Below are 26599 nucleotides of genomic sequence, written 5' to 3'. Positions count from 1 at the left end.
CGAATCTTTTTTCAAATTCGGACATTCGAAAGAAAAGCCATTCGATCCAGCCAATATAGCTAAACAAATATTTTTTTCTACATTGAAATGAATAGATAGCTACTACTGGCCTAGCCACTTACTAATTTGTTATGTAAAAGTTATTACTGCAATAGCCTTGTTTTGATAATCCTCGCTGAAATTACCTACATGTAACTTCTCATTATATCATAGTTATTGCGTAACGTGTAATTTTTTTACGTAAACTAACAAGCATTCATGGCGCTTGACGATGTTTGTGCTTGCATTATATTGAGTGGAAAATGGTCTTGAAAATTATTGTCTTTGATGCACTACAAATATTGCTATTGATTCTACATATCCATAAAATAGTTACCTTCAATAACAGCAAGAAATGAAAAGTTTATGTTCTGCTGATTTGTTGCCTCTTTCATTACGTAACTACAAGTACGTAGTTATTGATAAGTAAGTATATTTGCTTTGTACTTAAAGTTACTTAAAGTTACTTTCATGTTAAAATTCGCTTAGTGTTTGCGCTTTTGCAACACAAGAAGGCGAAAGACGAGTTGCACATACGTAATACATCATGTTCGTTTTCTGACGCTTAATTGCTCGTAATTATGAAATGATGCATACGTATACAATGTTGCACTGTTAGCGTTTCATTTATTTTAGTTTGTCTTGTTTTTTGCCACGTATATTTCTCGCGTACCCTTTACCTATACACACCGTGCTATAAATAGCTCAGTGGCTTTGGCAGGTTGTACTGCTAAGCTCGAGGACGCGGGTTCGATTCCCGGCCACGGCGGCTTACATTTCTATGCAGGCGAAATGCATAAAACACCCGTGTACATAGATTTAGGTGCACGTTAAAGAACCCCAGGAGGTGGAAATTAACGGAACCCTCCACTGCGGCGTCTCTCACAGCCATATTGTGATTTTTGGATGTAAATCCCCAGAAATTATCATTGCTATTATTACCCTTTACCTGTGCTCTCAGTTCTTCATGATATATGGGTAAGTTCGACACGTTGAGATTTAGATTGGCATTCAACATGTTTTTATACTCACACCCACAGCATCAGAGGGATTTCTGGCCGTCGTCATATTGTTATCGTTAATCGTGACGTGAGTGCAAGTTAATAGTGCCATGACCCATCAGTCATCTTAGTCACACATTTGTGCCTTTCCACACTATACTTTGGTATATATACCAAGTGAACGAGCCGAGAGAATTACGCGCTTTGTACTTATTTTTGGTACCGCGCGGAATCGGCCAACAGACACATTCCGCTTCCCAAGAGCCTACTTAAGGATTTCGCCTTAATAAAGAAACAACAGAGCGCGGGATGCAGTCTTGTAAAGCAAATTGAATGCATGAAATAAAAGACAGGAAACGATAGGGTGTAAAAGCGTTAGCGTGAGCTAGCCATATCTGCTACGTTCTCTTGGTTATTATCGCGGTCTCCAGCTTATTTTCTTCTGCAGCACGTTCACGTTGCTCATTCCACGCATAACTAAATGAAGTATGCGCGCGGAATGCGTTACTCAAACAGCCGCGTAAGCGCGGACCAAGCGAGCTAGAAGGAAATAGATAAAATACCCGTATTCACAGCCGGCAAACACGTTTTCTGTGCGGTGAGTCACTGCGGTATTACCTTGCGGTGACGTGGTACTTAATATATCCCAAACTATCGCGATGTTGGCTGATCGCAACCAAAATATCAGGCTCGTAGCAGACGCCCGCCGCCTTGGCGCGGCTTCCGCAGCAGAGAAAGCCCACGGGTCCGGTACAGCAGCGCCGCGGGAGTTCACACAAAAAGGTCCTCGCCCATGCATTCGCGCGGCGCTTTGGACACTCTCCCATATTGTAGGTCACTCGAGGCGTGGCTGGTCGGCCGAGCCGCCGCAGTCACGGACACCGCGCGCGTTCGGCGAGAACGCGGGTAAACGCGGACGGCGTAGGCAGCAGCTCTGCCTCGTTGGTGACCCTTTTCGCGGCGATCCCGTGGGCGCTGCCATGTTTGATCACGTGGTGACGCGTCCATTGCTTGCCTCAACTGCCTCCGTTGCCTCCTTGTTTACAAAGGAAGTGTATGACGCCGGCGCGGCTTAGAAAACCTCTGTTTTCGGAGATATCGTAGACGGTGACTAGGTGGACGACACGAAGCTTTGATCACAGTTTTAGTGAACATGCAAAAGCGCTTTCGGAGCTGATTAAGCTATGTCCAAACGGCGCAAGCAGCATAATATGGTGCTTGTTCTAAAAGCGGGGCTAAATATGTATTCCAAGCTATCCTAACATTCCGCTCATGAATTCAGTCAGGATTAGTGTGTTGTGCTCTTTGTTCTTTATTTGGCAAGTATTTTGAAGCAGTCTTGTCAGCTTCTGACTCAGTGAAGTTCCTCGGTGCGGCCAATATCTGATTATTTAATGCCTAATCGCTCGCGGGTGTGCTAAGTTCTGATATATTTCTTCTTGCTGCGCACAAGGCTTGAAACGTAGCTGTTTTGTACATTGTAATACCTTGTAGCAAATATATATTACAGCTAGTAACTCGCTTACTCTAGTGGACCCTCACGAAACATTCAGCTTCGACCATTCGTGCGCCATCGGTGTAGTCCGTCATTTATTGTGCGTATACAGTGCGCATATATTCAAGTGTGCGCCCATTGACTTATTCTTGATACGTCGGCGATAGAGTGGGCGTAAGTTTTCCTGCCATTTGGGACAGATGTGTATAGATAACGTGCGCGAAACTTACTATGACAGGAAGCGGCGCTACTCCCTTGTAATTGTTTAACGAGTGGTACTCACTCTTGCCAACGTTCTGGGATGAAGCCCTTTCTTTGAAGGTTAGCGATACAAGGCTGGCGGATGAGAAAATTTCTGTATCCTCGAGGAAAGTCGTACATCTCGAAGTGCCAGTAACACGTTCGGACAGTTGCAGCAGCGGTCCGCGAACTTGGCCACACAGATTCATTCCATTCCTTAACATGCCAGTCACTATTTTCGCAGCCAACTAATGCACACGTCTTCAATCCAATTGATTGAATCTAGCATGATTGGAGCACAGTGTGTTAGCGAAAACTCAGTTGCATTTCCGACAGCTGATCGCACAGAAGCAAGGTAGAAGCGGTAATGGTTTCGTATTCGTGCGCGGTCGCTGAGGAGACGTATGGCGCGCCGCCGTGAGCGCCATCTCGTTTCTCTAAAACAAACTGCTCCGCGAAAAGGGTCAATACTCAGGCTTGTTTGGCGGTTTTGGGGCTGACCTTTGCTGTGGCCTTGAGTCGTCTCCTTTCTGCAGCGAGGCGGGTGAGCTTGCCAGCCTGCTGTTTCTTGGGGTACCGTGGGTCGCGAGCACCGTGCGGTGCCTCGCAGTTGCAGCATCTAACTTCACATTCGTGCGCTGTTCGGTGGGTTCGTTGGGCGGGCGTGAACTGTTGACCAGATGTCTGACAACGAGTGAATTCATGAGCCGTGGGACACACATCGGCGCGGTGGCCAATGGTGAAACAAATGATGCAGTGCACAGCGCGAGGGCGAAAAGGTTGTGTCTTTGTGAGCCACAGGCCCATCTTGGCTTCCTTGGGCACCGTGGCACCCTTAACAGTGAGGAGTATAGTCTCTGACTCGCCTAAGCGACGTGCTGCCAGAATTTGCCTGTCTTCGATGCTGATTATGGACAAGAGTTGGTCAACCGGGATATCCTTAGAGAGGCCATGGACTACGCAGCGTGCGTGCTGTGCCACGTAGGCGGTCACATCGTGTCGTTCTCCGTTGAGAGTCATTGCGCGCAAGGCAGCGAGTCGCCGATTCCCGCCCGCTCGTTGCCGCGACGATCGAGGTTCTGCAGCTGTCTGACTTGCATATTGACGTCGCGCACCTCAGACGCCGTGAGTCCGGCAACGACGCCGATGGCGTTCGTGACTTGATACGTCGGATACGTTGCAAGGTTGAGTTTTGTGTCAAGCCTCATGATGATGGTCTGAGGGTGGCGTCGCACGACAGTAGAGACGTGAGGTTCTTTAAGCTGGTCTTGTAACAGCTCCATGGCCGCTTTTTCGTCCATGACGCCGGAACGCACTGTCGCGTTTGCCCCAGCCGCCGGCGAGGCTCCGGCGGTTAGGGATAGCGATGCCGCCGTGTCGGAGATCCAAGGAAAAGCATCCGAAACGGGAGTACACTGCTCCGGCATACCCTACATGGGGTGCCGGAACACTGGTTGCATCCCTGAGAAGAGTTGAGCGTCGTATATCCGATAAGTCAGGTATTTTGTGTTAAAATCGCGGAGCCGTGGCGAGGTGCGTCTTATCGCCTCGGCTAGCGTCGGCGTCTCTCGGAAGCGATGAGTGTCCAGTTCTCTGGTCGTAACCTGCCGAGCCGCCGCTAGAGTGCGGCTGCAGTCACGGACAACGGGCGCGTTGGGCGCGAATGCGGGGAAACGCGGTCGGCGTCGGCAGCAGCTCTCTCTCTCTCTCTCTCTCTCTCTCTCTATATATATATATATATATATATATATATATATAAATCCCACTACTACCTGCCTCACTCCTCCTCTCTACCTCGCATCCACTATGCTCACTATGCTGCGCGATGCTATTTTTATACTCTGCTTTCACTCACTCTCAGCTCTCTCTCCCCCAGCTCGGCGAAGCTGCGGACGACGGAATGATCATTATAGCGAGGTTCTAACAGTTCCGCTGTAATAAAATGTCGCATTTTCACCCGAAAGGCCATCGCATCGATTGCGATAGCAAATCAGTGGACAGCTATACGAAGTGAGCACATTAGTTTTATCGGCCGTATAAACTCGTAAGAATTCGCTTACTAACTAAATAAGCAAACATGGTGTCACGCGTGCTCAAGCAAACATGAACTTATCTCACTCGTTGACCGCGGAAACTTGCTTTCAAAATGCTGGAGTGAGGAAGCGCGGTTCGTGCTACCTCTCGCTTCAACGCGAACTAAGCGGCGGCGAAAACACAGCGCGCACTCTGTCCCCTCGCAGATCGCGTTCAAAATAGGGGCCGCGCCATACCCAGTAGCTGCCGGAGTAGAACGCCCCCTCCGTTGTGCGCGCTAGATTGAGCCGCCATCGTCGGCTCACCGTTTCACACTTTCCCTCGCACTTACAGCATACTACGGCGACGTACGATGTTATCTCCCCTGCATTTTATACGGAACATCACGGCGCCGAGGACGCTAGAAATACGCCTCAAGTGTCTATATAATTGTTATCGCAATAAAAAGAGATTGGAACAATATTAAGTTAGATCAGCCCAGGGTGGATTGCGGCTCTCTGGATCTGTGGTGACATATGGTGACCCAGAAATTATGTTAACGCGTCGATTGGGCCGCATAATTTGAGAACATGTCCCGCTATCATCGTGACGGTCGGCGCGGTAATACATAGTTCGATCGTAGTGCCATCGATGTTTTTGGCTTTATAGGAAAGCATGCGACGTGTCGCCGCTCGACCGCTCTTCCATATTCTAGTATGATATAGCTACAACGCGCTTCTTGCTGGTTTCTTGTGTGTTTCGTCGTGGTTTAGAAGTGTGCTGCCATATTCCATTATTCCTCAAAAATGAAGATTGGCCTGGTCCAAGCTGATTCAAAATGAAATTTTATCTGCTCCAAATTGCTCCAAAATTAAATATAGTCTGCTCCAAGCTGCTCCAAAAAGCAATTTTGTCTGCTCCAAACTGCTCCAAAACGCAATATTACTTGCTTCAAAAATTGCTCCAAAATGACTTTGGGCAGTCCCACCCCCGCATTTGTCATGATTGCACTTTTTGAGACCCCAGCAGGAAACAAACAATCCGATGCGCGCACCGATACGTGGAAACATCGACACCCATTTATACAGCAATGCACACTCAATTTTCGCACCTAGGCAGTTTAGCAAGACAGATGTGAAGCCTACCTAGAAATGCGAACAGTCGAGGTTGCCAGCAGTGGCCTTTTAATTTTGCAATAGCGCGGCGACGCATGCAAGACGATCCATACAATCGGATGTCACGCGAGCGCATCTAATTCGAACGCTTTTTTCCCTTTCCGACTGCACCTCATTCTCGCCGTTGAGCAAGGCTCGTGTCACCACTCCGTCGAAACGAAATATTCTAACATTTGTAGGTTTGTTCAATAAAAATAATGCAACACGTTCTTTCATAATATTATTCCGCACTCCTCAGAGAACAATTTGGGTGACATTGAACGAGACAGAGGGTATATTTTTTATATGCATTTTCCAGTAAAGTCACATTTTTCTAATGCTCATGTCCTGAATAAAAAAATTATTTAAAAATCAGTAGAATAATAAAATACAGATTCCTTATCCACCTCAAAGCCAATCTCTGCTGTAAATCGCAACAAGCTTGGATGTACAGGGAAGTAAGAACATAGCCACAAAGTTGAGCACGCTTGAAAAATGTAGTGTTCTCGAAAATTTTTTTTGATATGTTACTTCGTTTACAAGTACAGAAATGCCGTGAGCTACATTTCCTTTACTTCTGTTTGCACTGGAAATAAATATATTAGCTATATTACACTTGCGTTATCTTAAACATTGTCGCGAATTTAAGAACAAGCACTTTTCGTAAGATTGTCGGCATCTTCCGACGAACTTTGCTAATTTTTTTCTCGTTTACTAATAGCCTTCTTTAAAAACGAGTAGCAGTTTAGCACTATTCAGTCACACGCGCGTAATATGCACAATTATCAAAAAGAAAATGAAAAAAAAAAAAAAAGTACACCACCTGCTTCGATCTCTTTCGCGCTCGCTCTTTGCGTCGTTCACTCACAGCGCTTTAACAAAAAGTAATTGAAAGCAAAGCGAAATAATCGCTCTTCCAATACGTGTTTCATCAATAATGACAAGTATGAACACTCATGTACAGTGCTTATAATAAATTGTGTAATGTTAAGCTTGCCTGGCCGACCTAGCAACGAGATGCGTTCGCCTGCTGCGGCCTTCAAGTTCGGCTACCGGCCTAAGAAATACTAATGATTTCTTGCTTAACCCTTGTTATTATATGTGAAATCAATGAAAGCGAAAGCCTACGACATAGTTGCTTTTGGTGGCTGCAGCTGAACAAGGACTGCGGTCGAATGTTCCTATTGAAAACCATTTGCCCCATAAGTCCCATATCCAGTAATGCGGTATGAATGCGCATATAGTATCCCATATAAAAACCCGTTTTTCCCATATGTCATATGACGTTATTGGGTATAGGAGTTATGGGGAATACTTTCAGGCCTTTTCAAGTGAAGTTTGTATTGGCTCACAAGTTTCGGTGTTGTTGTACTCACGCAAACACTCACGTGTGGCGCATACCCGCATATGTGCGGGTATGAGCCAGGCATAAGAAATAAAGAGCAGGTGCGGGGAAAGCTGCGCCGGATCACGCGACCAATCAGGGTCGTCTGGTGTGTCGCGGGGAGGCAAGGAAAGGCGCGCCGGGTTTTCCTCGCCTTAGATTGTTTCGGATGGAAAAAAACATTATGGGGTGTTACATGCCAGAACCACGATCTAATTATGAGTCACGCCGTAGTACGTGGGGGACTCCGGAACAATCCGGACCACTTGGGGAAGGTGCACCTAAGCACACGGGTCTTTTCGCATTTCGCCCCCATCGAGATGCGGCCGCCGTAGCCGGGATCCCGCGACCTCGTGCTTAGCAGATCAACACCATAGCCAACCACGGCGGGTCCGGATGGGAAAGCCACGCGTGATGTGTTCCGCCGAGGAGCAATGGCGCCGCGCACTCGCTCGGGAAAGGGCTCGTCGTCGACGTGCCGATTCTAGCGTGAGGGCTTCGGAAGCCCAGGAGAAACGTCAGCGTCGTCTTGCCCTCCAGGAACCCGACAATGGTGGTGTGCGCCTCGGCAACGCTAGCGCCAACTTCCCTGGTGCGACGGCCAGGTTTCAGCGTGAGTTTCTCAACTGAAACTTGGCAGCCAGCTGCAGTGCGTGTGACCGGTTGTGGTTCGAGCACAACGTTTTACTTGACAGAAATACAGAAGAAACACGACAAGCTTCGCTTACCCCATTTTATCGACAAGGGAGGGGCTGCTGATTTTTTTTCTTTTGTCTCCCCCATCAGAAAAGCAACATGCCTATTAAGAACTACATGTAGGTGCATGCGCCACTTACCTCCAAGAATATCCACACATAGATGGGCACTACCTCTGCCGAATAGGTGTCCTGAAAGAGAGGGAAATCAGTCTGGGTTGCATCTCCCATTTTGTGCCCACAGTGGTCCGCACTTTGTCGGTAAAAATTGATGAGTGCCACCCATGCAAAATGGACACGATGTCTAAGACATTACCTTAAATTTAGCGGCGTATTATTTTGCTATTGACTAAGACACATACATTTAGCAGTAAGCAATGCCACTAGCCACTTACTGTTGGAACCTCGTCTTCAGTGTAGCTTTTTGATGGCCCTGTCTTTAGTGAGCAAAAATAACAGTTATTATTAATCAACACCTGCGTACCTTTTCCCGCAATACAATAAATGACATCACTCAAGAAAGGGAAATATTGTCATCCGCCATACAGTAGCATGAACTACAAAGAAAACCGTCAGCAGAGAAAGCTTCTCAGTTTGGTCCTGGTCCGCGGACCGAACCCAATACTTCCCTGGATGGTTGCTTTACCATCTCAGCTAACCAGCAGATTGCAGGGCAACGCCGAATCGACAGCTGAAAGCTCAGGAACACTGCATATCGAGTGTTCTTGGCAATAAAAGAACAACACGCCATATTGTGCAAACACAAAAAGGGGCAGTGGATAGCGAGAGCAAAGCATTAGACACGAATGTTCGTAGATTTAACGGCCACATAAATTGCAGCAAGAATTTGTTTACTAATTAAATTAACAAGCATATGGTGTCACAGGCAAACATAAACAGATGTCACTCGCTGCCAGAGGGGTCCTGCCATGGATTAAAATATACAGGAACGCCGAGTGCAGTGGCCAACTAATGTCCCAGCCTCCGCTCACCTATTGGTGCCGGGCGGCGGTCAAGTCTAGAAACGAGGGCCCTTTCAGCTATCACGAATGACGCCCTGTTCGATGTTATCGCTGCTTCAAGCGGTACATCATTGCGGCGCATTTTTCAATTGCGACTGCAGCGAATAAAGATGCAATAAGCCAGTTTCCAAGAGTGAAAAAGCATTGTGTCTTCGAAGTTGTTGTACCATAGAGTAACATACGAATTACAAGAGTGGACACTCCAGCCTAAAAGCGGCGGAGCTTGATTGATTGATTGATTATTGTGGTTTGTTGGCGCAAGGGCCAGTTATGGCCAAAGAGCGCCAAGACGATGGTAATGGCTTATTAGTGATATATGAATAGTCAATTAATTACATGAACAGATACGCAGCTTCATGCCGCCCGCTAGAGGGCAATACAATTAACACTCCCTGTCTCCAAGGGAACGCGCGTACTAGTTATCTATAGTAGTAACTTTTCTGGTGCACTGTACGTCTACTTGTCGATGTGGCTGTAGACGTGGCTTTCAGGGGCTCGCAGTGCGGCTCTAAATCCGTCTTTATCGTCTGCGTTTGGACAGTTCGAAATGCCATGACCATATAAGGTCAGCATGGCGTCGATGGTGGGATGGCGTGATCAGGCAAGGCGACGCTAAAAAAAGCTGTTCGATAACGTCTCCGTGGTCTTCGCTGGGTTCGTCTGCCTGAACGTCTGTCTGCTTGGCTGCTGCTTGGTAAGAACGCTTTCATTACGTTTTTTTTCCCTTCGTTAGTTTGAAAACTGCTTATGTATGTGTCACTTATGTATTTTTCATTTGTCGCATTGTACTGTTAGGCGCAGAGAGCTTTTTTTGCGTTCTTCACTTCGCGCACGATGTTCGTGGATTGCTTCACATAAAGTAAGAAACAGCAATTTGGAATGCTGCGCAGCACGTTTGCGAGAAAATTGTTTCTTGGCGCGAGAAAGTGAGTCGGCACACGCCGGTACACGTAGTCTGAATTCAATGCATGCTTGTGCAAGTGTGTGAAAGAATGCAGTTCTGCTTAGGATCTTTATTCGTGGCGTTCGCAGATTGCTTGAAGCCTTTGTTACGAGCGCAATTAGAGAGAACTTGCGAATTGAGCAGAATGTTTCTAAGCGGTGGCTACGACGTATTATGAATAAACACTCCTGCCTCAGTAGCGCATGCATGACACCGAAGGTATCTTTTTTTTTTTTTTTTTGCTTTTTTAGCTGCGGCAATTGCACGTGACGCTTTTCGCGAAAGGGCGATGTGAAGTGCGTAGGTGAAAATTTGTGCGAAGGCGGGAGAGAAGACATAACCAACACTTTTTTTTTTTTTCAGGTCATGCCGTCCGGAGTCAAGTACTACGGGAATTAGTGCTGTGTTGCGTGGTCCAGTAACAACGGCAGGACAGGGAGAGAGCGCGGTTGGCTGACAACTGTAGTTAGCAGCCTTCATTCCTTGTTTGCTATGCAGCCCGAAACTATTACTTAATAAGAAAGGTCAGGCTTCAAAAGACGAGCGTTGTTTTCCTCCTTAATGTTATAATGCTGTCTTCTGCAGTTTTACTGATTTGTGGGGTTTTTCATAATATCGCCCGTTTATTCCTTTTGTCATTTTGGAGGATGATCATTGGAGGCTGATTTTGGACCCTGATCACGAGAAAGAAATTCGTAGAAGAATAAAATTGGGCTGGAGTGCATAGGTAGGCATTACCAAATCCTGACTGGGAGATTACCACTGTCGTTGAAAAGAAAAGTGTACAATCATTGCATTCTACCGGTGCTAACATATGAGGCAGAAACTTGGAGGTTAATAAAGAAGCTCGAGCACAAGTTAAGGACCGCACAAAGAGCGATGGAACGAAAAATTTTAGGTCTAACGTTAAGAGACAGGAAGAGAGCGGTGTGGATCAGAGAACAAACGGGGATAGCCGATATTCTAGTTGACATTAAGTGGAAAAAGTGGACCTGGGCAGGCCATGTAATGCGTAGGATGGATAGCCGGTGGACTATTACGGTTACAGAATGGATACCAAGAGAAGGGAAGCGCAGTCGAGGACGGCAGAAAACTAGGTGGAGTGATGAAGTTAGGAAATTCGCAGGCACAAGTTGGAATCAGCTAGCGCAAGACAGGGGTAATTGGAGATCGCAGGGAGAGGCCTTCGTCCTGCAGTAGACGTAAATATAGGCTGATGATGATGATGATTCCTTTTGTGAAATTTTTTCTCAACATATGGCAGCTGTATTGGCATGTCTTGCATTGTGCAGTGCACCCATCTTTTTGTGCTTGCGATCATCGATCGTTGCCAAAAATAAAAGTGTGCATGTGCTTACTGAGAATATGACTTGAAAATAAAGTTTCGTCTCTTCCAACACTTGTCATGTTTATTTAAAATGTCTGCATAAACACACAGTGGCATCGTGTGCTTGCTTCTCTGGCGGTACAGCTTACACAAAGCTACTCGATGCATGCAAGCAACGCGTTAAAAAATAAAAATATAGCCTCCGGGACGAGCACGCGCACAGAAGCGATCTTGGAGGCTGTGAAATTTTTCTAATCGCCAGAAAATAGCCTTCAAGATTAGCTTTCGTGCGGTCCAAATCTCTGAGCCTGTATAGATTCCACACATCCGCTAGGTGGGCTGCGAACCCGAATCAGCCCCTATGGAAGTGTCCTCTCTTATGCTTGTATATTGTTGCACGCACGCGTGAGTGAGAAGAACGATGACCGGTGAACTTGCTTGCGGTCCCGGGTTGAAAGAGAAGAGGACGACGTTGAGTTGATCAACCAGCTGACCGCTCTTGCGCTCACCTTCGCGACCTACAATAAACGGCCCCCTTCATCCGTAAGGGTGATAAACGGTCTCCTTCGCGCGTAACAATATGTTACTTATACTATAGTGTAGATAAATGCGATAACAGTTTGAGCGCAGCAGTAGCGGCATATTGGCGTGTGCGGGCACTGAGCCAATGTGAGCAGAAAGCAATGTCCTTGTGCGTGTGTGTCAGCCTGCTACTTAATTCGCCACCATAACTTGAACAAAACTGCATTTGTTTTAAGCAGAGTTACAGCATAAAACAAAAGTCTGCTGCTGTTCCCGAGGGCCAGCGGTATGTGCCCTTACCAATTTTAGGGCACTGCTGCCACAAGTTGACGAACTGCGTGGTGTAGCGTGTAGTATAAACACAACTGCGGGCTTTAATTGTAGCTATAGATGTTAGCCTGGTAGCATGCTGAAGCATGCCTAGACATAGGCCGAAACATGCCGTAAATTGAATTTCATGACCACAGATAAGATACAAAACACGCGCAGATAAGCAAAGCTATGTATTAATTTTCTCTCAGAGATGTGCTGAATGCACAGAGACATAAGGCTGTTTACAGCTTTTCATTTGTTTTTAATTGACGAAAGTAACTTTAGTGAAATCGTACCAACTTGCGAAATAGTTTAACAGTCGCTACCATAAGGTAGCGGGCTACAACATTTACAGTAGTAAGTTTTAGGCTTTTAAAAGCAACAATTTATCCAGAGAATTTCGTCAGGGAATGGCGGCACTCGCTGGCGCGTGCTCAGAAGAAAACATTTATTATTCAAAAGGATTTTGGTGGAATGGTCGGAGCCGCTTTAGTCCAGGGCCCCACTAGCCTTGGTCGTCCGCGTTACCGGTTTTAAGGACTGTTGTCCCGCCAGGTCTGCTCCATTGTGTGGCGTGTTTTATCTAACGGGTGTGTGAGCCACAATCCCATCTAATATGTTGTAGTGTTGGTATGCCGCCGCACCACGGACAGTCAGCCCTGTGGGGAACAGGGCATTCTACAATTTAAGATGGGGGTATACCCCGGTCTGAATTTTGCGCCAGCTGGAGGCTTCCTCTCCACTGAGTTGAGGGTGAGGGGTAGGGTATCTTTTTCTGGTTATACGCTGATGAGCGAGAATCGCTCGGGCATTCGTTGCAATTGTAATTGACACTCCAAGCGCATTTTTGCCGTCGCCGTGGGGATGCGTATAACGTCCAGGGGCGATAAAATCGTCGCTGCGCGCCGTATGCTGTATGTGCGAGTGAAAGCGTGCGAGGGACGCCCGCTTTCACGGAGAGTGAACGCACGGTGGAGAGCAAACGCGACGTCTTACGCCATGCGAAAGGCCGTGGGGACATGGAAGGGAGGGAGGGGAGGTGACGTTTAGCTGCGGCACCAAATGCGTATCTTGTGACCGGGCGCAAGGGGAACTGGCGACTCAATCTCCCACGCGAAAAAAGGAAAGCGGGAGGGAGGGGCTGCGGCTTCTACTCTGCCAGCAACTGCGTACTTGTGCTTTGCGCGGCTGCGGGCGGTCGCGCAGACCGTATCTTGAAAGCGATCTGCACACAGCTCCTACCTTGGTATGCGCTGTGCTTTCGCCGCTTTGTTTCCGTTGAAGCGATAGACCGCACGAAACTTCGCTCACTGCCGCCACCGCGCTTGCTCACTTCAGCGTTTTGACAGCGGTTGTCTGCGCTCATCGAGTGTGATCTATTCGTGTTTACTTGTGCGCGCTAACATCATGCTTGTTAATTCAGTTAGTAAGCGAATGTGTCCAAGTTTATGCAGCCGATAAACCGTCTCATTTCATCTAAGTACCTTTGTAGTCTTGAATAGCAGTAGTTGAGCGCTTAGTAAAGACAAGGACAAAAAAAAGGAGACACACGGGCGCTGTGTCCATGGGCGCTGTGTCCATGTTGCCGCATAAAGCTATGCAGTAGACGGGTGGTTCAGCATCGTGTCAGACGGCTGACGCAGCGGCGGCCTCTACTGCCTTAATTCTAAGTGTTTGTGGAGTGCATTTGAGCGACTTTGCAGAACGAGTGAAGCCGCGTGGACTTGCTATTGCTGCCATCGTCCACGTCCCTGCCTGCTGTCTCGGCCTCAAATTGCAGTGGAAACCCCTCCCTGTTCGCGGACCGATGCAGCAGCACATGGCAGCCACGATGAGGGAGGCCCACCATCATACACTCCCACGAGGATGCGTCGGTGCGAGGTTCATCGTGCCGGCGCGCGCGCCGCTTCGCGAAAGTCCTGACCCGCTGTTCCCGGGTATACATTGCGGCGTGCATCTTGAGGGCAAGCCATCTTCAGCCCCCGTCATCGTCGACCACTGTGACAGCTGCCATATCTGGGCGGCCGCCACACAGGACTGTGCTGCCTATCAATGTGGATTCGGACATTTCCTGCCGGAGTTTACCATCACATCTGCACGGATACTTTGTCAATGCCGTCGTTCCAGCGATTTCTTCGCCGTAGGGTAGCATTTAAGGGTGGAGGGATGTGGGAATCCTCGGGTCCTATGAGCGCAGCACGCGCAGCGAACGTCGCGTCAAACGCATGCGCGCCAGGGAGAGTTGGGAGAGGGGAAACTTTCCTTCCGCGGGCGGCGCACGGGAATCGCAAGCGCTATCAGCGCCACCGGGTGGGTCACGTGAGATCCCACTGACATCGCGCGGGTTTCTTTGGTCCCCAGCAAACGGCGATAGCGGAAGTCTCCGCCGCAGCTCCCGTTTTCCCGCACGTGGTTAGTCAACCGCGTTCTGGCCACGGCCGCCCGTATTCCCCAGTTGGTAAGTCGGAAGCCCTTCTTTAGCTAGTGTATTATTCTCTTCGAGGAAACCCTCAGAGACAGTGGCGCACCGACGGGGGAGGGGGGGGGGGTTCGGGGGTTGTAACCCCCCCCCCCCCCCCTGAGGCCGACTTCACCCCTGCCCCCTTTTGTTTAACCACTTTTCTTTCCTTACGCATTTGAGTACTGCAACAAAGATGTAAGACGCGCGATCGTCTGCACACTCGCAAAAAGCGCATTTTTTGACAATTTCCCATGAAGAAATTAAAATTAGTGCTGTTTAGATGATATTGGCAAACTGTCAACCCCCCTTGTCAGAGATCCTGGGTGCGCTACTGCTCAGTGATATCAACTATAGCTAGCTGGCCTGCTCGAAGTGTTAGTTGCAGTCGTAAAAAATGCTTTCCGAGCATACACGTGGTTGTCGTCTATTGTTTCCTCGAGCATGTACCGGACCGCGGTTGGCGCATGCCTGCGCATCAACCGCGGGGCTCGGTGTGCCGAGGCAGATAGCGGTTGCCGACCCCAACCCCTCCTTTAATTTAATTTATTTTATTTATTACATACTGCGGACACGAAGTCCATGCAGGGTGGATAAAATACAATATTAGGACACAAGAAGTAAAACAATGTCAATACAACAAAATGCTGCAACAATACGGCAATAATGCTGATACGAAAAGTAAACAATCGTGTTACAAGTTTTATAAAGGCAAGTCATTCCAGTCATTAATGGTGCGTGGAAAGAAAGAGTATTTAAATAGGTTGGTTCGGGCAAAATAGGGGGCCCCAGGGTCCCTATATACCGTGTGGTCAGTCAAACGTCTCCTGTGAACTACATGATAGAACCCCTTGAGCCACCTTCGGATAAGCGCTGCCGAGGGCGCGAAATCGTCCACGTCCAGCGGCTAAAGCCTTACTTCGACCCACCTGTGAGCGTAGGTCGCCGGGACGGCTCCTGTTCTCCGGGGAGATAATTGTACTGAAGAAGAAGGAGCACTGCTTCGAGAAAGACGACGAGTTGGTCGAAGCCTGTGTTGCCTGAGCCTCTCGCTGCAGTGCTCTACTCTCTAATTAATTAAACCAGAGCGCCTCTCTACACTATGAATAGAACGTGGAATATGGCCCACTGCGGCACAGGCCAGAGCTATTCTGGACCATGAGGGGTCCACAATTATGTGGCCTCTTCCCAGTGCGGAACAGGCACCTACAACTACGTCAGAGCTTTTCTTTCGGACGGAACGGCCACTATAGGCATGGGAGAGTTCCGGTCGGACATCATCACACTCACAGGTAGAGGAACGCCACAGGGCTCGATCGCATCGCCCACCCTCTTCGACGTGGCTATGGCTAAACTGCATCTCTTACTAGACCAGATACCGACCATCCAGCACGCTCTCTACGCCGATGATGTTACGAACTGGGCTACCCATGGGGATCAGACGGTGCAGACGGAGCAGACGGTGCTCTCCAGGCGTGTCGTGCAAAACTATGCAGCCGCAGGCGGCCTTGCCTATGCAGCCGAAAAATCGCAATTGATCCTCGTGCACTGGAAGCGCCGCAAAACCGACAAATCCTCTAAAATCTCTTTGTTTTTACACGGCAGGCCTATCCGTCAGGTAGCTACTAGCTAGACTCCATATCTTACGCCTCTATTCAATCTGATGGCAAAGCCTCGCACACTACACACCTTCTGGGTCAGCAGATAACACAAGTTACACAATATGATACACCGCATTACTAATCGTAGAATAGGCCTTCGCAAAAAAGATGTCCTCCACATAGTAGAGGCTCTAATCAGCTGGCTCACCTGTAACCTCCCCTATCAGAATCTCACCCTCGTTCAGACTCAGAAGATGGACGTCCTTCTTCGGAAGGCAGCGAAGGCGGCTCTTGGGTTGCCTCCACACACCTTCTTCAGCTTGGTATCCGCAACACCGTATAGGCGAGCCTCTCGAGGCTCATCGCAACGGTCAGCTCCAACGTCTCAGGCGCACCCGCCACCCACATTCCTGCTCTACGCGCTAGCATTCAAGTAGTTCCGATTCCCCGCAATAGACATCCTGAGCGACACGCCGGCCGGAGACGTGCATGCCCTGGCACGCAATTTTGGAGACGGCACAACAAATGCACCGGTTCTTTACACTGACGCAGCCTGCTACCCAGGGAGGCGTGCCATGTGTTTAGCTGTAATTGACGCACAGACGCGTTAGGGTGCGTACCACAGTTCTCGCAAGCGACAGCGGCTCGGCAGAGGAGGGCGCTGTTGCCCTGACCATTGTACACGCCTCGACCCTTGCCGCACAGCAGAGCAGGCGAGTTCTGGTTGGAGTGTTGATCGAAGGCCGAGCAGCACGATCGGAATCTGCGATATCCAATCCTCAGCGTGAGGCTGAGCGGCGAGTGCTGCTTTCAAGTGACAACGTAGTCTCTCTACGATGGATGCAGGATGGTAAGCAGTTATGCGAATGCGCGCACTACCCAGCAGGGATGTTACAGATGTGAAAAGTGCTGACTCAAGCTGTCCGCCTCGATCGGTGGTCACCGTTGATGGCACACCAAAACGGCTAATCCAGATTGACAGAAAAGTATGAGCAACTGTCTCCGCCGTTATGTCAGGCATTGAAACTGTTTCAGGCCACCTTGTGTACCTATTAATACACGTAAGCAAACACGTATAACCACGACATGGTGGCAAAAGTCCAACGATGTCCAATTGAATGGTGTGGAAGCGAGCATCTGGGAAAGGGAATTTTCCCAATGGAGGCTTGGTGTGTCGTTGCACCTTGATATGTTGACACGCTATACAAGTGCGGACCCATTCGCGTATATCAGCGCGTATGTGCGGTCAGACGTAACGTTCGGTGATAAGGTGTTACGTGGCACGTACGCCTAGATGGCAGATTGAGTGCAGTGAATCAAAAACAACACGACGAAGAAGAGAAGGAACATAAATGCGGGGACAGTTAGGTGAAATGTCGCACCACAGCGTGACGTCGTGGTCGGGAAAGTTGATTTGCTCCAAGCGGAGGGATGTAGAAGATCGGAGTCGTGGAAGTTCATCGTCGGATGCTTGTGCCGCCGCGAGTGAAGACAAGGAAAGGTGGATAGGACTTGTCGTGGCGTTGATGCTAATACGACTGAGATCGTCCGCTGCCCTGTTAAGGCTGCCTTTGACGTAGCGTTTGTCTGTCGTGAATTCGGCAATGAAAGCAAGATGCCGGAGCTCTCTAGGAGTATGGGTGGCACTGCAGGAACGTAAAGCCGGAACAAGTGGTTTGTGGTCGGTAGGAGGAGGAACAACTTTATTAAAAACACCAGTCAATGAACTTCGGGAGAGAAATGCTTCTCCCCCATCGCCCCTAGTCGTCGGCCGGAATACCTTGAGACACAGCAGCAGCAAGGGCTTGACCGATGATGTCCTGCTGGACGTTGGGGTCTGGGCTGCGGAGCAAAGCCTCCCAGGATTCTAGAGTGCGCGAGCTATCATGCTTAGACGGACATGTCCACACCATGTGAACCAGATTTGCTGCCTCATTACAGAATTTGCACTTTGAATCGAATACTCTTGGATGCCACTTACTGTAGAGTTCGGGGTTTGGAAAAACCCCCGTCTGTAATTTCCTCCACATAACCTCATCTTTCTTACTGAGTGTTCTGTCCGCTGCCGGGTAAATTTGTCGATTTAGTCTGTAGTATACTGTGATTTCCTGGTATGCGCGCATATCCTCTCTTCTGTTTATAGTTTCGGTGACTTGGGAGGTTCCGGGGGTCGACCGGTAAGTGAGACCTCGGGCGACCGAATGAGCCTCCTCGTTCCCTCTAAGTCCCTGGTGAGCTGGTGCCCAAACGAGCAAAACAAGCTGTCTGGGTCCCCCGTTCCTGTTTAATATACGGATGGCAGTCTCCGTCACCCTCCCCGATTCGTAATTTCTCACGGCGTTTTTGGAGTCGCTGATGACCACCTTTGCCCCCCTTTGACTGACGGCCAAGGCTATGGCCACTTCCTCAGCTTCAACCGTCTCGACGCCACTGACTGTGCAGCACGCCATTGGTTTTCCATCTTCTGTAACCGCCACGGCCGCATATGCCGCTTTGCTGTCATATTCTGCAGCGTCCGTATATAAGACGTCCTGTCGACCAGTATACCTAGTTTGTAATTTCTCTGCCCTGTCTTTACGTCTGCCGTCGTGAAAGGCAGGGTTCATGTTTCTGGGTAGCGGAGGTATTTTTATCTTGTCCCTGATCTGTCTGGGGATGTCTCTTGAGCGCACTTGCTCATGTTTGGGCTCGTAGCCCAATTTCTCTAAAATTTTCCTCCCAGTTTTAGATCCGGTAAGAATGATAAATTGTCGCTCTTCAAGGAAGTGCCTGAAATGCTTCACTGCAAGGTAGGTCGCGAGGAGCTCCCATCCGAAAGTACTGTATTGGCGCTCAGTATCGCGTAACTTGCGGGAAAAGAAGGAGGTGGGGGCCCATGCAACATTAATCCACTGATGAAGAGCGGCTCGAGCCCTACAGCTTCCGAAGGAGCGTTCACGATAAGGCTAGTGGGAGCGGTCTGTGAAGGGGAGGGTGGCTTGGGCAAGTTTGGTCTTAACGGTGGCGAAAGCTTGATCACCGACGAGCCCCAGGTAAGTGCGGTAGACTCAGCTTTCGAAGTGGAAAGGAGTGCTTCAAGAGGTTGCACCAACTTGGAGCATGCAGAGATGAAGCGGCGATAAAAATGGACGAATCCGAGAAAACGTCGCAAGTTACGCGTGGACTTCGGTGGCGGGTAGTCGATGATGGCCTGGACCTTGCCAGGCAGCGGAGCGATGCCATGATTGGTGATGTAATGTCCGACAAAATCCATCTCCGGAATTCCAAACTGACATTTATGAACATTGATGACGAGATCGTAATCACGAAGTCGAGTGAAAAGACGTAGATTCGCTTTGTGGATTTCAGCGTCCTTGCTTGCGACGAGAAAATCATCTATGTAGGCAAAACAAAGCGGCAAGCCTCTGGTGACTTTGTCTATAAAACGCTGAAACATTTGAGCTGCGTTGCGCGAATAGAAAGGCAAGCGTAAATACTCAAAAAGGCCAAATGGTGTAGTTATAGCAGTTTTTGAGATGTCGGATGGCTCAACGGGGATCTGGTGATATGCTTTCACGAGATCGATTTATGTTGTGCCGATTAAAAAGCCAGTGCAATCCTGAATATTGGGTGGCGGGTATCGGTCTGGAACACTGACGCCACTCAGTGTGCGATAATCGCCACAGGGCCGCCAATCAGTATACTTCTGAGGTACCATGTGCAGTGCCGACGACCACGAGCAAAGTGACGGACGAATGATTTTTAGTTGCAACATATGCCTCGAATTCATTGCGAGCAACTCGAATTTTATCAGGACCGAGTCGGCGAGGGCGGCAGTGAACGCGTGTGGTAACAATGGGTCACTGTGTGTTCAGGGGTTTGATCCATCGGTGTCCGGAAACTCGTTGAGTATACGGTGAGGTAGGCAGTTTGACAAAAGTAGGGTTGAGGGCTGGAGCGTGCGATAGAAAACCGTTGACTGACAGACCAGTGGTGTTATCCATCAAGCGACAGCAGCTCATCTCAATGAGCAGATGAATATGTCTCAAGAAATCAGCCCCTAAGATGGCATAGCGGACGTTCTGCAATCCAAAATAACCATTGCAACCTTCTCTTAAGACCGAGATCGAGGGTAAGAGACTTCTATCCGTAAGTTGCGATGACGGAAGAGTTGATTGCATGTATAGGGGGTTGAGTTTGCGCGGACACGCCGGTCAGCTTTGGACGCAGGAATTATGCTTACCTCCGCGCCAATGTCGACCAACAAACGCAGTCCTGTGGTTCGGTCGGTGATATAGAAAAGGCGGCTTGACGGCCTGAACGCTTCCCGTGCGCCACGAACAGGGTGACACACATCGACGAGCCGCGGCGCGAAAGCGTCAATGGTATAGTAGCACAGGCTCTGTGATGAAAAAACTGCGCTCAGGTTGTTGAAACGGCCGTTGCATAGAAGGTGGCGTGAGATGCTGATGAGTTGGACGTGGTCGGTGATTGAAGTTGTGAGTGTTGCGCAATTCCTGACGTAAGTCGGCTAATTGAGATGCGAGCTCTTTTAATGTTTCCCGAAAGGAATCCACTTCAGGAAGGGGAGATCGACGTACAGCAGTTATGACTGCGGGAGCAGCGTCCATCATCTCGTCGGCAAGCTCCGACAAGGACTTAAGCTGAGTTTAAGTTGGCCTCTAGAAACAACTCCAAGGCGTCTAGTTGGTCACCAATTAGAATCCGGGTTGGACGTCTCTTCGTTGTTCAGGAGCTGCGCCGATGCGCAGGCGGGACGAGACGGGGAACAAGAGTCTCTGATTTTCGTATCTGGAGTCTCGTAACGTAACTGTACGAGGGTGTCGACTTCACTCAGCCGTCCCCTCGCTCATGTCTAAACCGGCGACGCGCCAGAGGAAGAAAAGCTCGCCATTGTTTCCACATCTTTCATCCCACCCTACACCTTTCCTACTGTCCCTACTGTGGGGCCAAACCCACGGTGTACCACTCTACTTGGGAATGCCCTAACCCTTCGGGTGTTCTTCCTATACCCAACCCTGCCCTTTCCTCTTGGGAGTCTGCGCTGCTCAGCTCAAGCCGGCAGAACAGCAACGGCTGAACCAGCGATATCGCGCATGGCAATGCAGCCATGGACTCACTCATTGAGGAACCTACTTGTTTTCCAAATAAAACTTTATTCTCTCTCTCTTTTGGGGAACTCCCGCATGCTGCACGCTTTACCGCCTTTCTCGCCGTACGTTGCACTTAGATATCTCTAATGCTCACATCGAACCTGTCAAAGCGTGCACGTACACAAAGGTCCTAATAAAGAAACGACAAAGCATGAAAATGTCAAACTCGATAGGTCAGATAGAATTTGCTGAACTGTCAAAACTGATCTACAAGAGGTAAGGTATATTCGAAATTATAACGCGGGAAAGATTCATGAAGCCGTAAAATATGGACGTAGCATGAAATCAATGAGAAAAAAAATTGGCATAGGACAAGGCAAGCTGTATGCACTGAAAGATAAGCAGGGTAATATCATCAGCAATTGCGATGGCATAGTAAAAGCAGCGGAAGAATTCTATACTGACCTGTACAGTGCACAGAGCAGCCAAGCTACTTTCATTGTCCACAAGTCTGGTGATATTCATAACCCCCTAAACTACCGGCCGATCTCCTTAATTTCCATTCCATGCAAGTTATTAGAGCACATAATCTACTGCAACCTGATTAGTTTTCTCGAGTCTAATAACTTTTTTTGCGTCACAGCAGCATGGTTTTCGTAAAAATTATTCTTGTGAGACTCAATTATTAACGTTTACTAATGATTTGTCTTCCGCTTTAGATCGAGCTTCAGTTATTGACTGCATCTTCCTTGACTTCGCGAAAGCTTTTGATACCGTCTCACATCGACTGAAACTTAGCGCACTCTATCTTGATTGTAGCTTGCTTAAATGGATTAAATGTTTCTTGCAGAATAGAACACAGTATGTCTCTGTTAATGATCATGACTCTAAATCCTGCAATCCGGTGTTCCTCAGGGGTCAGTCCTTGGGCCTCTTCTTTTTCTAATTTATATTAATGACCTGCCTGATTCTGTTACTTCTCTTCGCAGACGACTGCGTTCTGTACAGCGTAATTTCTAATGAGTCTGACTCCTCCGTTCTTCAATCTGACCTAAATAGAATTTCTTCTTGATGTGATACATGGCTTATGAAACTAAGCATTAACAAATGTAAAGGAATGAGGGTGTCTCGAAAAATTAACCAGTCCATTTCTCAGGGCTATGAACTTAACGGTTGCCCTTTCAGTTCCTCGACAGCTACAAGTATCTAGGCGTCCATATCACTAATAACCTGTCATGGCAGAAACATATCCACCAACTTATTAACAAAGCTAACAGTACACTTGGTTTTCTTCGGCGAAATTTCCGCCTCACTCCCGTTCCGTTGAAACTACTACTATATAAGACACTCGTGCGTTCTAAACTAGAGTACGCCTCACCCATATGGGACCCGTACACTAGCTCGTTAACACAGGCCTCAGAATCGGTTCAAAACCGCTCAGCTAGGTTTATCCTCTCTAACCACTATCGCTTAGCCAGCGTTTCTCGCATGAAGCAAAATCTTGACCTACCTCTCCTTTCTACTAGACGTCTCATTTCACGCTTATACCTGTTTAATAAAATATACTACACAAATAATGACCTAAAATGACACTTTTTTTTCGCCTCCGAACCATTTGTCATCCCGTATTGATCATCAAATGAAGGTTGGGGTGCCTCAGTGTAAAAGCAATGCATACCTCGAAGCCTTCATCCTGAAAACAAGTCAAGACTGGAATTGCCTTCCCGCCTCGATCTTCACTATCACAGGTCATGATGTGTTCAAGTCGGCTATGTGCTGCATCTTTAGCCATTTCTTTCTTTTTCTATTGCCACTCCTCTCTCTAATGCCTGTACGGCCTTGGGAGTAAATAAATGAAATGAAATGAAATTCGAAGTAGGGATGACCAGGATACAGAGGATCCTTCTACAACTAGCGATGACGTTAGAAGGACCTTGCAAGACATGCCCCGGGGAAAAGCTACTGGAGAAGTTGGAACAGTCGATTTAATAAAAGAGGAGATATCATGCTTGAAAAGCTTGCAGCCCTTTACACGCAATGCCTCATGACTTGAAGTGTACCAGAGAACTGGAAGAATGCCAACGTTATACTAATCCATAGGAAGGGAGACGTTAGAGAATTGAAAAATTATAGGCCCATTAGCTTCCTTTCAGTACTTGAAAAATATTCACCAAGATAGTTTTCAATAGAATCAAATCAAATCAGGTTATTTTCATAATCTCAAGGATGAGGGCAGGCTCGGGATAAAAGTGACATTAGTCACTTGAGGGGAACCCGAGCCTCCCTGATACATGGAAAGCATTGAGGAAAGAAGAACAAAATTCATTCATACAGCAAGAAAGGGTGAATATTTTATAAGTCTAGAGTGTACTAGCTTGGGGGAGTGGGTCCAGCGGACGCCTTGGCAAGCGCCGAGGGTGAAGCAAAAAACATGGAAAATGTGGCGGGGCTGCCGTCGCCTTCTCAATCTCTGGCCAATAAACGTTGGCTCCGGCTGTTTCGGCAGCGCTCATTGGCTGAGGCGAGCTCACGGGCCGAGTAGCTGTCGTCTACTAGACGCACCGTCGTTGTTGCGTCTTTTGCGTTCTTTCCGCCGCTATTTTTCCATTTTATTTACAATACGTCGGTGGGGAATAATCTCAGCCACCGAGTATCCGCCTGTCAAAGCTCCATGCAGCTGCGGTAGGGTCTCCGACGCGACAAGCGTCCGGCCGGCGAGCGGGGCCGCTCATTCGGAAGAAAGTGACGCTAGCGCCACCTGGATTTTCAATAAAGATGCCTCAGCGCAGAGCCCTCGTTGAACCCACTCCCCCAATCTAGTACACTCTAATAAGTCGTAATACACATAAACATAGAATCATCATGAACTGAAAATATAGATGCACAGATTCCTTGACGGTTAAATTACACAGTACAATACATGAAGACAAATTACAATATACAGTGAAAGTTTAGTTAGCGATAAATAGTATTGCGGTGATTTCATGATAAATGTGCTTCCATAATAACGCGTGCGGCACATTCTTCAATTATTATCCTTTTTTGAATTAATTTGTTTAACAAAACAGGAACAGTGAAGCGAAGCATTTGTCGGCCAAAGTGTGTTCTGCAGAATGGAATGATCCAGTGTTGTTGGTGACAAGTAGGGTATGGGATAATGTATGGTTCTAGTTGAAAAAATGTCGCAGTTTCGTCCGAAAGGCGAAGCACCAATTGCGATAGCAAATTAGTAGAGAGCTATTCGGAGTAGGGATAGTAGTGTTATCGGCTGCATAAACTTGGACATATTCGCTTACTAAGTGAAATAACAAGCGTGGTGTCAGCGCGCACAAGCAAACATGAATAGATCATACTGAATGACCGCAGACAACGACTGTCAAAACGCTGGCAGCAAGCGCAGCCGCCGCAGCGGGCGAAGGTTCGTGCGGTCTATCGCTTCGACGGAAACTGAGCGGCGAATGCACAGCGCATACAAAGGTCAGAGCCGTGTGGAGATAAGAGACGGTGCGGGCGACCGCCACAGCCGGGCAAAGTACAATTGCAGTTGTTGGCAGAGTAGAAGCTGCCCCCCCCCTCCCTCCCGCGCTGCTTTCCCGCTTTCTTGCTTTCGCGTGGGAGATTGAGTGGCCAGTTCCCCTTGCGCCGGGTTGCAAGATACGCATTTGGTGCCGCAGCACATCGTCGCCCCGCCTCCCTCCATCCCATACCCCCACGGCCTTTCGCGCGACGGAAGTCGCGTTTGCTTTCCGCCGTGCGTTCGCTCTCCGTGATAGCGCGCGTTCCCCGCGCGCTTTCACTCGTGCATACGGCGCGCGGCGATGATTTTATCGCCCTTGGACTTTATACGGAACCTCACGGCGATGGCGAGGCCGACGGCAGAACTCCGGTTGAACAGTCCATATAATTGCTATCGCAATAATATATTCAACTCAGGGCAACACTTGACTCAATCAGGGCAACACTTAGCTTCAATTAACCAAGAGAACAACAGGCTGGCTTCAGGAAGGGATATTCTACATTGGATCACATCCATGTCATCAATCAGGTAATCGAGAAATCGGCGGAGCAGAACAAACCTTTCTATATGACTTTCATAGATTATGAAAATACATTTGATTAAGTAGAGATACCAGCAGTCATAGAGGCATTGCGTAATCAAGGAGTACAGGAGACATACGTGAATATTGTCACGGGGATTCACAAGTACACTGGAGAGACAATATATACAGGCTGCTGCTACCAGAGAATGGCTGACAGCATCTCACGAAGCATGTCCCGTCTTCTTCCTCTTCGCGTAGCACAGCGGTCCTTTAATGGCAGGCTCATATGCAATGCCTCGTAACATCACCCCCGGGGGACTGAGCGCCGTCACGGCGCCTTCTGAAATGAGTCAGCACTGCTGGTGTAGTAGGGTTTTAGCCGCGACACATGGACAACATCAGCAGCAGACGCAAAAGAAGAAGATGGGCGATCTCGGAGCGGAGTGATGAGGTAGTCAACATCGTTGAGCTTGCGGAGAACCTTGTAGGGTCCTGTGTAGCAAGGGAGGAGCTTCTCGCACAGGCCTTCGGCGTCGAGACGGCGTCCAGAGTAGGACCAGAGATTCAGGAGGGTACTCTACTTCGCGGTGCCGGCTATCATAGCGCTCTTTTTGGGAGGCCTGCGACGCACACAGCCTAGTGTGAGCAACCTGGAGAGCCATTCTGGCTCGGGAGAGGACGTCCTGATCATATGCGGTTGGTACGGATGGATCAGCAGGAAGGAGCGTCTCGAAGGGCAACGCAGGGTTGCGGCCGTACAGGAGAAAGAACGGCGAATAGCCGGCAGTGTCATGTCGCGACGAGTTGTAGGCATGAGAAGGGCACGTCCTTCTTGAGAAGGTCGGTGAGGGGTCGGGCTGTGATGGCGAAGTTGCGTATAAAACGGCGGAAGTAGGAGCATAATCCAACGAAACTCCGAACAGCTTTAGTAGACGAGGGCACAGGGAAGTTCTTAACAGCGCTATTCTTGGCAGGGTCAGGTTGGACACCTGTAGCACTTACAATATGACCAAGCACAGTGATTTGTTGTCTGCCGAAATTACACTTTTTGGAGTTTAGCTGGAGTCCTGCTCGACGAAAGACAGCTAGAATGGTCGCCAAACGAGTAAGGTGGCTTTCAAACGTTGGGGAAAACACAATGACGTCGTCTAGGTAGCAGAGGCAGATAGACCATTTGTAGCTACGAAGGAGAGAGTCCATCATGCGTTCGAACGTTGCGGGGGCGTTGCACAGTCCAAAGGGCATAACTTTGAACTGATA

At 48.6% G+C, this 26599-nt stretch overlaps 1 protein-coding gene across 1 annotated transcript in view; it reads right to left on the bottom strand.

The window, feature by feature from the left end:
• The window catches only part of LOC119445261 (uncharacterized), an 83405-nt gene that overhangs the window by 15899 nt on the left and 40907 nt on the right, over window positions 1-26599 (bottom strand). The window contains exons 5-6 of the mRNA XM_049664970.1: window positions 8417-8458; window positions 8163-8213 (exon numbers count right to left, since the gene is read on the bottom strand). Coding sequence (XP_049520927.1) covers window positions 8163-8213; window positions 8417-8458 — 93 coding nt within the window. The remainder of the gene's footprint in view (window positions 1-8162; window positions 8214-8416; window positions 8459-26599) is intronic.

This window comes from Dermacentor silvarum, chromosome 3, assembly GCF_013339745.2.
Source record: "Dermacentor silvarum isolate Dsil-2018 chromosome 3, BIME_Dsil_1.4, whole genome shotgun sequence".
Classification (NCBI taxonomy): domain Eukaryota; kingdom Metazoa; phylum Arthropoda; class Arachnida; order Ixodida; family Ixodidae; genus Dermacentor; species Dermacentor silvarum.
The sequence above is the reverse complement of the archived record's forward strand: the minus strand, read 5'-3'. Positions and strand labels throughout refer to the sequence as shown.